A 13,111-nucleotide genomic window follows, 5' to 3' on the forward strand; every position below is an offset into this window, starting at 1 on the left:
TTGGCACAGATCGCCGTCTCCACAGCCGGCAGAGCAGAGCCGCAGGCCCCGGGGCCGTCCCGCACCCTCAGCGGTGAGGCAGGAGCCTGCCTGGCTCCATCCTCCTGTCAGGCAGTTTGAAGGAGCCATCAGGTCCCCCCTGAGCCTTCTCTATCTGACCCCCCAGCTCCCTCCGCCATTCCCCATCTCTCTTGTGCTCCATTGCCCTCCTCTGGCCCTGCTCAATGTTCCCCCTGCAGTGAGGGGCCCAGGCCGGGCTCGCGGTGCCGGGATGGCCCCAGCATGGCGCTGCCGAGCCCATGGCACCAGGACTTCACTGTGGGGCAGGATGAGGGGCACCAGTGGCTGTGGTTCGGTGGGTGTGTGAGTGGTTTCCCTGTGCCTGCCCTGAGCCCTGGGCCGGTTGCCGGAGGGATCCTGTGGTCTCCATTGAAGGGGTTCAAGGCCCACTTGAATAAGGCCTTGTGGGGTCTCTGAGGTGACCCTGCTCTGAGCTGGGATTCCACCTCTCCTCCCTGTGTAAACTCCATAGGGTCAGTGCTGTGGTGGCAGATAGAAGATGCTGTCACTTGTTCCTCACAGACCCCTCTGTCCTTAACACAGCTCTGTAAGGGGATGGTGCAGCCATTCCTCGGTGCTGGAACCCTGACAGCCTGCATGGGGCCATGCTGATGTGTGTGGTTTGACTCTAGCTTGTGAGAGCAGCCAGTTCTCAACCAGCTTCACTCTGGCTATGTGGCTGCTCCAACACAGGTTGGTTTACTCTGCATGAGCAGAAGTGCACATCCAGGTTTGGAGCTTCTGTGGCCGTGGAAGCTGGGGTTTGATGTTTGATGCCCATGAAACAGCTCCTGCTTCTGAACATTCACTTCCACTTTGGTTTTAATGATTTTGTTCCTACGTTTCCCCTTGCAATTCACTATAACTCTAGCGATGTAATTAGAGAGAGGCTGCATCCGAGCGAGCTGCCAGCGTTCCGACAGCCTGATTAAATACATCAGCCATCCCTTTAGTGAGAGATTGAAAACCAGGATTCTCATCATTATCTGCCTGTTATCCAGGAAGGAATCTGCACCACGTACAGCTCCAGAGCTATTGAAAATGCAGCACTAATTAAAAGCTCATAGAGGCTCCTGGTGATTGGGAGGGTATGAAAACAGTTATCTAATGATTTCCTGGATTTGCCATCTTTGGAACAAAACCAAACAAACCCACTCTAAACAAAGCCACCCCCAGTCACTGCAGAGACTTAATGAGGTTTTTATACATGCAACAGTCACCCAAACACTGCAAGGTGCCTGATTCACCTCTCCTTATACCAGTGAGACACCTACAGAGCTCATGTGCCCTATGTAATGCAGGAAGAATGCTAGGCTATAGTCACAACCTGCAATGGAATCCTTGCTTGGGTTGAAGGTATGGTTCCTGTTTAGGTTCAGTTTAAGTCAGAAAATGAAGCTTTATATTGCAGCCTTTTATGGTTGCATTGTGAAATAGCCGTGTTTGTGTCCTAGTCAATTAAAAAAGCCAGGATCAAAGAGGTTCTACTTGGGAATCTCCATCCTCTTGCAAGCGTGGTGCTGTGACCCAGCCCAGCACAAAGCCTACGGTGTTATTTACCTTGTCAAAAGAGCTTTGGCACAGGCAGGGCACACGGGAGGGCAGGAAGTGCTGCTATGGTTTGTGATGAAAGGAAAAGCTTCTTTGAACCATGGAAGTCGGAGCATCCTCCAGGGAAAGGGAGCTGGTGAGCTGCTTCTGTTGCAGCAGAACAGCAAGTACTGAGCTAGAGACTGAGCGCAGCATCCCCACTTGCCTCCACTATAAAGTCAGGAATCTTCAGTGTTGCATGGAATAGGAGGGTAAGTTAAATATTACCCATCTTTACAAATGGTTAAAGAGGGAGAGAAGTTAAGCAGGTTTTTCATATATATGGATAGGTAAAAAAAAAAAGGCAAAGTTGGGAAACTTTGCTTCCAGTTTCAAAGCCAGAATCCAGAAAAGCATAGGAGCTAGATGGGGTTTAAGCATCCACATTCAAACCCATGACTGAAATCAGTTCTTTTCCAACAGATGTATAAAATGACAGGTCACTACACTGTGTTGCCCTTTCAGACCTGAAAGTTCCCTGTCCTCAGAACTGTCATTGCAGAGAGCAATTGTCTCCCACCTTGATTGCATTTGGATCCAGCAGCACCTATGGCCCTGGAGGCAGGAAGGGAGAACCTTGTGCCAGCACAGCCACCATGTCCATACAGCATAAATTCAGTACAAAGCCATAGTGATCAGCACCAAGGAAATGCCTGGAAAAGGGATCGTTCCCTCTTCCACATCCAAACCTTTTTCAGGTCTGAGCACATTCCTTGTCCAGATTTGCTTTCCTGGCTTTGGGATGCTGTAAGATAACTTAGGCATTGTGGCTGTGATTAAATCTGCTTTTAGTTGGGAGAAAACAAACGAATCTTGACCTCCTTTGGAAGAACTCTGACTTGGAGATTTTAATTGCAGGGAAGCTGCTCATAGCACTATTTTTACATGCACTGGAAAAGTATCAAAGCTAATGTTTTAGAAGAGTAAATTATACTTTAAAATGCACTATTATGAGAAAGTGACTCCCTAATGCCTTTGAGTTGGTGCTTTGTTTCTCGTTAGAAGCATCTCCTGTCTTCCCTGATGAGCCTGCTCTTGTTTTCAGGGCTGGTTTGCTTTAAGATGCTTTTGATCCTGTATTCATTAAAACCTGATCCTGCTGCTTCCCACCAGCCCTAATGGTCTGTGAAATGATTTTCCTTTCTCCAAGATGCTGTTAACTCTGCCAGCACCTGCAGAGCGGAGGAGCCCAGAACATTGTCACAAGTCCTCCCATTTATCCAAACCAGCTTTTGCTCCACAAACAAGAATTCATCTTCAGCCTTATCCCAACAGCCTTAGGGGAGAAGTGGCAACGGACTGCAAGCACCTGTAAAGGTTTTATCACTGTTCTTCCCCCTTCTGCAGGTACAGGGAGATAATTGGACAGAAGCCTTGAAAACTGAGGGTAAGATTTGCTCTGTGCAATGGAGCATGAGAGAAAGAAGGAGCAGAGAGGGCTCCAACAGCTGAAAAACAAGAAAAAGAGAAAAAGAAGCAGGAAAAGGAAGCAGATCCAGTAAAGAAAAAGTAGGGACCAATGAAGAGAAGCGATGTTGTAAAGGGAGAATGTAAAGCACATTTCTGGTCTGCACCTTGCAGGGAATAACAGCAAAGGATTTTTAAGGTATCCACAAGGAGGTTTCAATTACTCAGTGTTGGAATTCCTGATCAAGCAACAGCTCAGTCTTGTTCTGGTTTTTAGTGCTGATGGAAGAGGATGTGTATATGCTTGACACCATGATAAAGGTTAACATTAGCTGTCTATATGCTCTTTATTGCTCAAATTCTAGTGAGGATTGTGCCTTAAATCCTGCTGCTCCAGAACATTCTTACACAACTGAAGAGCTTAATGTGGAGCTCATCAGTTCTTTGGGTTTACCTTCTCATTAGCAGTGTGCTGCAAGGACCATTATGGCATCAAGTTGCTGCAACCCAAATGGCAGTAATGAGCATCCAGGTGTTTCATTCCATTTGAAGATGCACTCAGCTGTTGCATAGACAATTGTTTTCTACACCATGTTTCCAAAGCCAAGCACTCAGTAGCCATGAGAAAAGCCAAAAGCAGGGTTGGCCATGCAGTATTTCAGCCCCGCATGCTGTAGTCTTCAAGTGTGTGATCATATGCTCTTCAATCAGTGCTCCTCAGGAGACAAAGCTCACGCTGTTTCATGCTCCCAGCTCCCTGCCTCATCCCTCCAGAACTTCTAATCCATCAGACCAGAGAGAGTGAAGCTGATGGCAAAACCAGGCACTGCAGTGCCCAACGTGCTGCATCTCAGGCCTCGTTCAATGCACACCTTGGTGATCAAGCTGTGCTTTGGGTGTGCAGGGCCCAGTTCCACAGCTCCCCAGGGGAACACTCCCTGTCTGCAGCTCCAGTGTAGCTGCTCAGCCACACATAAACCCCAGAGTCATCACTGGAACACCTGAGGTTATGGGCAGGTCCTGGAGCAGGGGCAGAATCTGCTCATCCAGATTGGTGTTGCCTCTTCATCGTGAGACAAGGAGTTTGTTAGACAAGGAGTTAGAGCCGAACACTGAGTGAATGAGAGCTCTCGACCTCGGCAGAAGGGGACACTCCAGCTCTGAGAATGAACTAAATCAGAGCAGGCTGCAAATTCAGCTTGAAAGCAGAGTGAGCCCCTCAAAGCTGCTAAGGAATAAGGCAGCCTTTGCCTTGAAAGCAGTTTGCAAGCTTCTAAGAAGTGATTTTGAGCAGTTTAACAAATGAACATCAAGCAGTTTTGCTTCCAGAGGATATAAACTCAACTGGCTCCTGTCTCTAGCTCTGCAGAAACTGGAGGCAATGATCCCTGCTGTTCGAGTGCACTTGGGAGGGCTGAGGGTTTTATTGCCTTGTAATGTTTCATTTTAGCTGGGAAGCAGTCCCTTGGAGGACAGTTTGCTGCTGCCAGTGGGGAGAGGCCAGGACAGATGGGTCTGGTGTTCACCCCATTGGTGTTCCAGGCCACTGCAAGACACCTTAGTGATGGCTTTAAATACAAAGGGGAAATTACAACAACATTTGGTTACAAAGCATGAGGTGCTGCTCCCACCTGCACAGCACCAAATCACAGTCCACAAAGAGCATGATGGAAATCTTGTCCCCAAAATTACATGTACCTATAGGAATAGTTCACTTCTTTCCATTTCCCAGTTTCAGACAAGCTGAAGACTCCCGTTCCAAGTGATGGAAGGTTTCCATGACTGACCTGGTTCCATTCTTCAGTGTCTGGTCTGCGCTGCTAGAGCTGTCCTTGGGAATGCCCAATGCTGCACATTGGTGCTGTTCTTGGAGTAAGTGCAGACCCAGTATAGGACCTGAGCCTGCTCCCCTGACCCTGCAGGCCAGACTCTGCTGAAGCAGTCAGCGTTTCAGCAGGTTCTGGGTATGAAATCCCTGCTGCTCCTGGACAGTTCTGCTCTTTGTTAAAGGAGGTTAACTGCTCAGGAAAGCTTCAGGAAGAGGTCATGAGCTTCCTGTGACTGAACTGTGATGATGAGGAAGGTTTTAAAAGCATTCATGGAATCCTAGCCTGGTTTGGGATGGAAGGGACCTTAAAGCTCCTCCAGCTCCAACCCAGGAGTCCAAGGCCAGGTTGGACACAGGGGCTGGAGCTGGAGGAGCTGTATCTGTAATGAAGGCCATTGTGCAGAAGAGCTGATGATTGTCTGAAAGCCCCCGGGGTGATCTCTGCTGATGGCCAGAAAGAATTAAGCAGAATAAAACCTGGTTTCCAGGTGATGCTTTCACCGATTCAAGAGGAGCTGCTTTGTTTGCTGGTTTTCTCCTTGCCTTTCTTGAAGGGGATTGAAATCAGGCTTCCCCCTGCTGGTAACTGCCTGAGTCATGCCCGGCCTCGGGGCTGGGGCTCTGCTGCCAGGACAAAGCAGAATGGAGCTGGAATCTCTTTATAGCTTCTGAGCCTGACCTTTGTGCTGTGCACTCGCAGGGCTTTGTGTAAGACACTTGGACATTCATCTGTGACTCAGCTGCTTGCCCTTCGTCCTCTGCTCAGAGAAAGCCCAGTCCCATCTGCCACGAAGGAGCAAACCACAAGCGCTGCCTTTAACAGCTCCTTGGCAAGGCAGCCCAAGCTCAGCACACGGCACAGGGAGCGCTCAGACCAGCCACCAGCTCCACCTCGGCTGCAAAGGGCAACGTTTGACCCTGTACAAAACCCGTCTGGTGGGGAGAGTGCCACTGACACCCAAACCTCCTGCTCAGAGCTGCAGGAACGGAGAGGTTGAGCCCCCAGCACTAGAAGGAACAAACTTAACCTTGATTTAACTCCCTTTGCACCCTGCTGCTAAAGTGGGGAATGTCTGAAGGGAGCAGAGACACAAAGCAAGTGACAGCAGAAGGGCTGAAGCCCCAACTGCTGCGAGAGAGCCTGTGCTTGACCCCCCTGTGGGCTCTAAGCTGCTGATACTGCACAGACTCCTTTGAATGAGCCAAGTCAGAGCTGGCAGCAGCAGTTGAGGATCCTTGGCACAGCCTGGAGGTGAGGCAGCATCTGCATGAACGAGAGGCAGCTCTGCCAACACTTTGTACATTGCTGTCTCTTACTGGAGGACAGAGACTTTCCTGACCCTTTCCCCAGTTCAAGCATTGCTTCTGAGGACCCCTGTGCCAAAGACACTGAACATCATCATGTTCATTCCCTGTGCAAAAGGCGCCTGGGAGAGGAGCTCCCGTCCGAACAGGAGGAAGGAACACAGAGGATGAAGCTTTTAGTGCATCCTCACCTGCTTCCCCTGGGGTTACCTGCCTCCAGCTCCAGCACATGCCCAAGGCCCTGGGCAGTGGTACCCAGGCTGCTGCAGGCTCCCAGCAGCTCTGCTCACTGTGGGCAGTGGTACCCAGGCTGCTGCAGGCTCCCAGCAGCTCTGCTCACTGCAGGCAGCAACAGCCAGAGCTGATCCCTGCCTCCCTCCCGGACCCCCTGCGGTACCTGAGGTGTGCGGGGAAGGCAGCGTTGCAGAAATCCTCATTGACCGAGAGTCAGGGGTGCAGCAAGAAGCAGGGAGAGGCTCCAGAGCTGAAGTGGGTCAATGGAGCCTGCAGCAGGCCAGAGAGGGAAAATCTCCTTTCATATCCCTCTTCTTGGCAGAGGAGCTGCAGATCTGTGCTCTGAATGCAGACACTGGGAGGATGTTGGTAAAGACAAATCTCAGCTTAGAAAACACCCAAGGAAGCTCCCAGCTTCCTTCTTTCTGCTGCAGCGTGGAAAAGGGCACAGACCTGAGCCTGTGGGCAACAGCTCCTCAGGAAGGGGGGGCTGCTTCACAAGGAATCACAGTCTTTGGTCTGGGGGGGGTTTGGTTAAAGATGTGGTTTCTCCTCGAGCTGCACCAGGAAGAGCAGTCTCTGCTCTGGGTCTGCCCCTGCAGGATTCTCACTACTGAGAACGTGTGTGTTCACTGCTGATCCCTTGATCTTTAGGACAGGATCAGCCAGCGAAGAGGGGAAGGTGGCAGAGGAAAACCCTCCCATAACCTGGGGCCTAATCCTGCAGGGAACGAGCAGTTTGGGTAGAACAGATTCAATGAAAACCAAATTGGAGGCCAAAAGAACTGGAGGGGTGGGGGGAACAGGGGATGGAGAGACAGAGACAACAGCAGAGAGCTCCAGATCCCATCTGGAGGGGCAAGAGGCCAAAGCCACGGAGCAGATGGAGCCCAAGTGGCAGCTGTGAGGAACGTGTCAAGTGCTTGGTGGAGGATCCTGCTCTAAAGGCATGGCTGGGACAACAGCTTCTCCCCACACAGCACTCATCCGGATGGTGCTTCATTAACAAGGGCCCTCTCCTGGTCTGGAAGCTGTTGCCAGCCCCCTGGGTCTGGGTGAAGCAGCAGAGGGTCCTGTCCCTCAGCACTGGGGAGGCCCCACTGGTTAAACTGGGTTCCTGTTAACTTCTACATACACCAAGAGCTGCTTCTGCTCTAGAAGGACCAGTGAAGGATTGAATGCATCTTTGTGGTTATGCTCCATGGAAGAACATCCAGCAGCTCCGGACCAGAACCAGCACACAATCCATCAGAGGAGGGGGGTGTCTTCAACACAGGCACCCTTATCTGGGTTCTAGGAGCAGCCCTTTCCTTGTGCTGTGTCCCCAGGAGCTGCCACAGTTCCTGAAATCAAGGCTCGGGAGAGGTGGCCATGATCTCCTTTTCTTTAATAAAGACATGGAGGTTGGGTTTTCCCTGTTAAGGCAAGGGCTGCATCCTGCTGCGGGGGCCTGGGGGCGCAGCTCTGGTTACAGAAACAGAACAAAGGCAGCTCAATCACAACCAGAACGGAACTGTTACACTCTGAAGCACAAACCCGAGCAACAGCCAGAGCCAGGCTCCTCCTGGCTCCCGTCCTGAGCCCGGGGCACAACCCATTCTGAGGTACAAGACAATAAATAAAAGTCCATCCCAAGGGCAGTGATCACCCTCTCCTCAATGCGACGTCTTCTTCACTCCCTTCCCAAACCTGGCATCGAGCCCGAGGCCTGCAAAGAAGAGAGAACAACTCCTGAACTATGGAATGGTTTGGGATGGAAGGGACCTTGAGCTCCTCCAGCTCCAACCCCTGCCACGGGCAGGGACCCCTTCCACTGGAGCAGCTGCTCCAAGCCCCTGTGTCCAACCTGGCCTTGAGCACTGCCAGGGATGGGGCAGCCACAGCTGCTCTGGGCACCCTGTGCCAGCGCCTCAGCACCCTCACAGGGAACAGCTTCTGCCTTATCTCCAACCTGAACCTCCCCTTGTTCAGCCTGAACCCATCACCCCTTGTCCTATCACTGCAGTCCCTTGATGAAGAGCCCCTCTCCAGCAGCCTTGTAGGCCCCATGGACCCTCCACCAACAGGCTTCCCATACAACCCCATCTGCTTTAGACCAGTGTATTCTGTTGGCTCTGCCCCCACTGCACCCCAGCGGTTTCAGCTCAGCTCAGGGCTTTGCTCTCCAGACTTACCCAAGAACACAAGGACCGTCCCCACCCACTGCATGGAGCTGATGGGGTTGGCAAAGAGGATGACGGACGCTAAGATGGTGAAGAACTTGCGGGTTGTGGTGATGATGGAACACGTCAGAGGACCAAAGTACACCACGGTCATGAAAATGAAGCTCTACAAGAGGCAGAGATGCCTGTTGTCAATGGGAGCAGGCACAGTACAACAGAGATCCTGCTTTCAGGTGAAAACCACCGAGCCAGAGCCGAGTCTTATTTCAAATCCTGATTATCTGGGTACAACTCAAACTGGTTTCACACTGAAGGGAGCCAGGCCAGAACGCGAGCACCACCCGCAGCATCCCAACGGGAGGCAGCTCTTCCTGCCCATCTCCCAGCTGGGCAAACAGAGAATCCCAGCCTGGTTTGGGTTGGAAGGGGCCTTAAAGCTCATCCAGCCCCAAGCCCTGCGCAGCAGAGGGGCAGGATCCCCCCCCACCGGCTGCTCACGCTCTGGGGGTGCAGCCTGGAGACCAAGGGAGGTGAATTTACCTGACCCAGAGCACTGGTGAGGCCGAAGAGCAGGATGTTGTAAATGACGCTGGGAAATCGCTCCGTGAAGCTCAGGAACTCCCAGAGCTCCCCAGTGAACAGAATCCCTGCAACAAAGATCCAGAATCCTGAGCCCAGAGGCAGCCCGAGGAGCCAGAGCCCTGAGGTGCAATCCCAGCTCACAGCAGCAGCTACCGAGGGGGAGGACTAACTCCCAACACAGCGGACCGAGAGGAGAAGCCGGCACCTCGCTGGTTACGGAGTGAAGCCATCACTGAAGCGCATTCAGCTCGCACGGAGCCGCTCCGGTGGAGCTGATGCTCACTTCTGTGTCGGGCAAGGGGGCAGGAACCGAGGCGGAGCCAGCGCCGGGCGCTGCGCTCCGCATGCGGCGATGCCCTCTGGTGGCCATGAGCAGCGCTGCACGGAACAGCCCAAGCGCCACATCCACCCCAGCCAACCCCAAAGGGCTCCCTGAAGGGCTCTGTAAAGGGGGCTCCGGCCCCGCTGCTGGAGCTCGGCCCCTGCCGCTGGGCAGCCTCTGGGCAAGGCGGTTTCTGCAGCGCGTTCCTTACCAGCCCCCAGGAACAAGGTGGACCAGAGGTTAACGTTCAGCATCATGTGGTTGGAACCCGTCTGGTAGTGAGCTCTCATGTGGTCCTGAGACACACCCGTGAGCCCGTCCAGGGTCAGCGACAGCAGCTGAGGGAAGAGGCAGCGAAGGAACCTTCCCTCTTTATCCCTTCTCCAGGACAAAAACCTTGACCATTCCCCAGCTTTTACATCCCAATCACACACCCAACAGCACCGCATGGCCTCAAAACTGCAGCCAGAAGGGGTGCAAATGCTCTCGCCCTGATCTCATTCCATGGCTCTGGAGCGCTCCCCTCCATCCCAGCGTCCTTCTGTGGACACCTTTCCACATCACCTCATGGACACGCTCCAGGTCCAAAGGACACAGCCTTATCTGTGCTGCTGTGGCCTCTCCTCCCCGGCCCTGCCGTGGACTCACCAGGAGGAGCTCTCCGTAGCCAAAGCTGTGCTCCTCGCTCCCAGCCGCCTTCTTGGGCTTGTACAGGAAGAGGGCGACACCGGCCACGATCAGGAGGACACAGAAGTACTTGGCTAGGGGATACCTCTTCCGCAGCAAAGTCACTCCTAGAAGCATGACTGGAAAGAGGCAAGGTCACCAAGTGCTCCCCAGGCCCTGAGGGGAGCCCAACCCACAGCTAAAGCGGGATCTGCTCTGCCAGTGCTGGAGCTATGAAGAGGGGAGGAGCTGTTCTGGTGGGTGAGATCCTGGTTAAGGGTACGAGAGGGCCCCCTGAGTGTACAGAGAGAAAGGAGAAGCTTCCTTACCTGGAATGGGCTTACAGGATTTGCCAAGGACCTGTAAAGGAAGCACAGGGTTAAATACCCACAGAGCATCCTTCAGAGATGGCGGCAGCAGGGAGGTGACAGCACAGGATGCACCCTCCTAAAACACACCAGGTGCTTCCACAGAGGCATCACACCCCCCACATGGGACCCCCTCGAGCCCAACAGTAAGTCCCCATTTCAGGGGTTGCTGTTCCTGTCTGAGCTCCCCAAGTGCTCTCTGCTGACTGCAGCAGTGAGAGGCCAGCACAGGACCCCCCGGACCTCACCTGCGTGGGGTAACTGACGAACTGCAGAGCCGAGTTGCTGGACACCATCGCGCCCAGGTAGGAGAGGGAGCAGGCGGCATAGAGCCAGCTCCGGGTGCGATCCACTCTGACAGCATCGAACACATGGATCACTGCGGAGAACGGGAGGGGGGGTCAGAGAAACACTGGGAAACACCTCAGAGAACCCAGCGGGCTTTGTGCTGAAGGGACCTTGAGCTTCTCCAGCTCCAACCTCTGTCATGGGCAGGGACCCCTTCCACTGGAGCAGCTGCTCCAAGCCCCTGTGTCCAACCTGGCCTTGAGCACTGCCAGGGATGGGGCAGCCACAGCTGCTCTGGGCACCCTGTGCCAGCGCCTCAGCACCCTCACAGGGAACAGCTTCTGCCTCAGAGCTCAGCTCAGTCTCCCCTCGGGCAGGTTCAAGCCATTCCCCTTGTCCCGTCCCCACAGGCCCCATGACCGCCCCCCCCCCCCCCCCCCCCCGGGCCGCACTCACGGAGCTTGGCGAAGGCCGCGTTCACCACGCACTGGATGAACACGAGCGTCAGCGCGAACCGGAACCGCTCCTGCTTCGGTCCCTCCCCGTACCGGCCGCGCGTGCTGCGGGAGCGGAACGGGCGTGAGGCGGCGCCGGGAGCGGCAGGACCCGAACCCCCCCCCCCCGGTTCACATCCCCCCCCCCGGTTCACATCCCCCCCCCCGGTTCACATCCCCCCCCCCCTCACATGCTCTCCCGCAGGCCCCGGTGCCCCCTCCCCCCTCACATGCTCTCCTGCAGGCCCCGGTGCCCCCTCCCCCCTCACATGCTCTCCCGCAGGCCCCGGTGCCCCCTCCCCCCTCACATGCTCTCCTGCAGGCCCCGGTACCCCCTCCCCCCTCACATGCTCTCCCGCAGGCCCCGGTGCCCCCTCCCCCCTCACATGCTCTCCCGCAGGCTCCGGTGCCCCCTCCCCCCTCACATGCTCTCCCGCAGGCCCCGGTACCCCCTCCCCCCCTCACATGCTCTCCTGCAGGCCCCGGTTCACATCCCCCCCCTCACATGCTCTCCCGCAGGCCCCGGTACCCCCTCCCCCCCTCACATGCTCTCCTGCAGGCCCCGGTTCACATCCCCCCCCCCTCACATGCTCTCCTGCAGGCCCCGGTACCCCCTCCCCCCCCTCACATGCTCTCCTGCAGGATGCCGTAGTAGAAGTAGCAGGCGAACACGCCGAGGCCGCACACCGGGAGCCGGAGCCGCTCGGGCAGGGCCCCTCCCCCCCCCATGTCCGCTCCGGGGCCGCTCAGCGCCGGTGCCACGTCCAGCACCGCATCCCGCAGCGCGCCCGTCGCAGCCGCCGGCCTCATACGCCCGGCCTGCGCCCGCCCGCGCGGCAGGACCCCCCCCCCGCGCCTGCCCGCCGCAGTGCCTGTCCCGCCGCGAAGGCCGGAGGGGAGCGGGGAGCTCCGGGGCCGCTCGGACCGAGCGGAACGGACGGGACCGGTTCCCCCGGGGACGCCCCGGGACCGCGGCTCGGCCGCGCTCCCCGCCGGGGGCACCGCTCGGGGCAGGCAGCGCCGTGGGCAGCCCCATGTTGGGGGCCTTTCTTGAGTGCGGCTCCGGAGTGACGTAACACTATGTGGAGCGAGGTGATTGGCTGCGAGTCAGCGGCCGGAACTAACGGAGCCGTTGCGGGCGGGGTTACGCTCGTCACGGGAGGGACGCTGGTAGTGTGCGCATGCGCAAGCGAGGGGGCTGGCTCCCCTGCGCGGTCCTAGCGCCCGCCCTGCCCCATCCGGTGCTCAATGCATGGAAACGGCCCCGGAACGGGGTTAACGGGGACGTGTTTATTTGTTCTCTGCCAGGGGCACAGGAACCTTCCCCCCCCCGGTAACTGCTGCAAACACAGACCCAAAACAGGGACCTCGAGGAGCTGCAGAAACAGTGAAGTTTTACATCAGGTACAGGCAGAGGCTGCCCCGCTCCCCCCCAGCAGCAGCACCCCCTGAGCAGGGACCGTCTCCACCTCCATCCCCTCTTCCTGCCAAGGCACCTGGAACACTTGCTCAGGCACAAGGAAACCCAACAGCCCCATGTGGCTCCTTCCCACCGGCTCCCATCAGCTCCCGGAGCACAGACACCACATTCCCAAAGCCTCCGCCTTGTCTGGGGGTCTGAGGTGTCCAGGGAGCCGCTGCTCCCCAGCCCCACCTGTGCTGGGGGAGAGGGGCTGCACTGACAGTGCTGATACAGCCGAGGGCAGGGGGCCCACAGGCCCTTTCTTCCCCCTTCCTGCGCCCCACGGCTCAGGAATGGGCACCTAAATCCTGCCGGAGCCCAACTTTGCCTCTGCTCCTCTGCA

The 13,111-nt window shown here is 55.9% G+C and overlaps 1 protein-coding gene across 1 annotated transcript; it reads right to left on the minus strand.

Moving 5' to 3' along the window:
* Window positions 1-7,794: 7,794 nt before the first annotated feature.
* Window positions 7,795-12,126, minus strand: SLC35B1 (solute carrier family 35 member B1). Its single transcript, XM_034070128.1, has 9 exons — window positions 11,935-12,126; window positions 11,269-11,372; window positions 10,773-10,903; window positions 10,486-10,516; window positions 10,139-10,296; window positions 9,702-9,828; window positions 9,127-9,233; window positions 8,599-8,752; window positions 7,795-8,132 (listed from the first exon to the last, which is right to left on the minus strand). Exons 1-9 carry the CDS (start codon window positions 12,114-12,116, stop codon window positions 8,080-8,082), a joined length of 1,047 nt encoding a protein of 348 aa, XP_033926019.1. The 5' UTR covers window positions 12,117-12,126; the 3' UTR covers window positions 7,795-8,079.
* Window positions 12,127-13,111: the final 985 nt, after the last annotated feature.

The sequence above is a fragment of the Melopsittacus undulatus genome, chromosome 17 (assembly GCF_012275295.1).
Source record: "Melopsittacus undulatus isolate bMelUnd1 chromosome 17, bMelUnd1.mat.Z, whole genome shotgun sequence".
NCBI lineage: Eukaryota > Metazoa > Chordata > Aves > Psittaciformes > Psittaculidae > Melopsittacus > Melopsittacus undulatus.

Coding starts and splice junctions, on each gene's coding strand:
- SLC35B1 (XM_034070128.1), bottom strand. CDS start 12,116: ATGAGGCCGGCGGCTGCGACGGGCGCGCTGCGGGATGCGGTGCTGGAC. Junction 10,517..10,772: donor TCGTCAGTTACCCCACGCAG/GTGAGGTCCGGG, acceptor CTTCCTTTACAG/GTCCTTGGCAAATCCTGTAA. Junction 9,829..10,138: donor GCTACGGAGAGCTCCTCCTG/GTGAGTCCACGG, acceptor CTCTTCCCTCAG/CTGCTGTCGCTGACCCTGGA.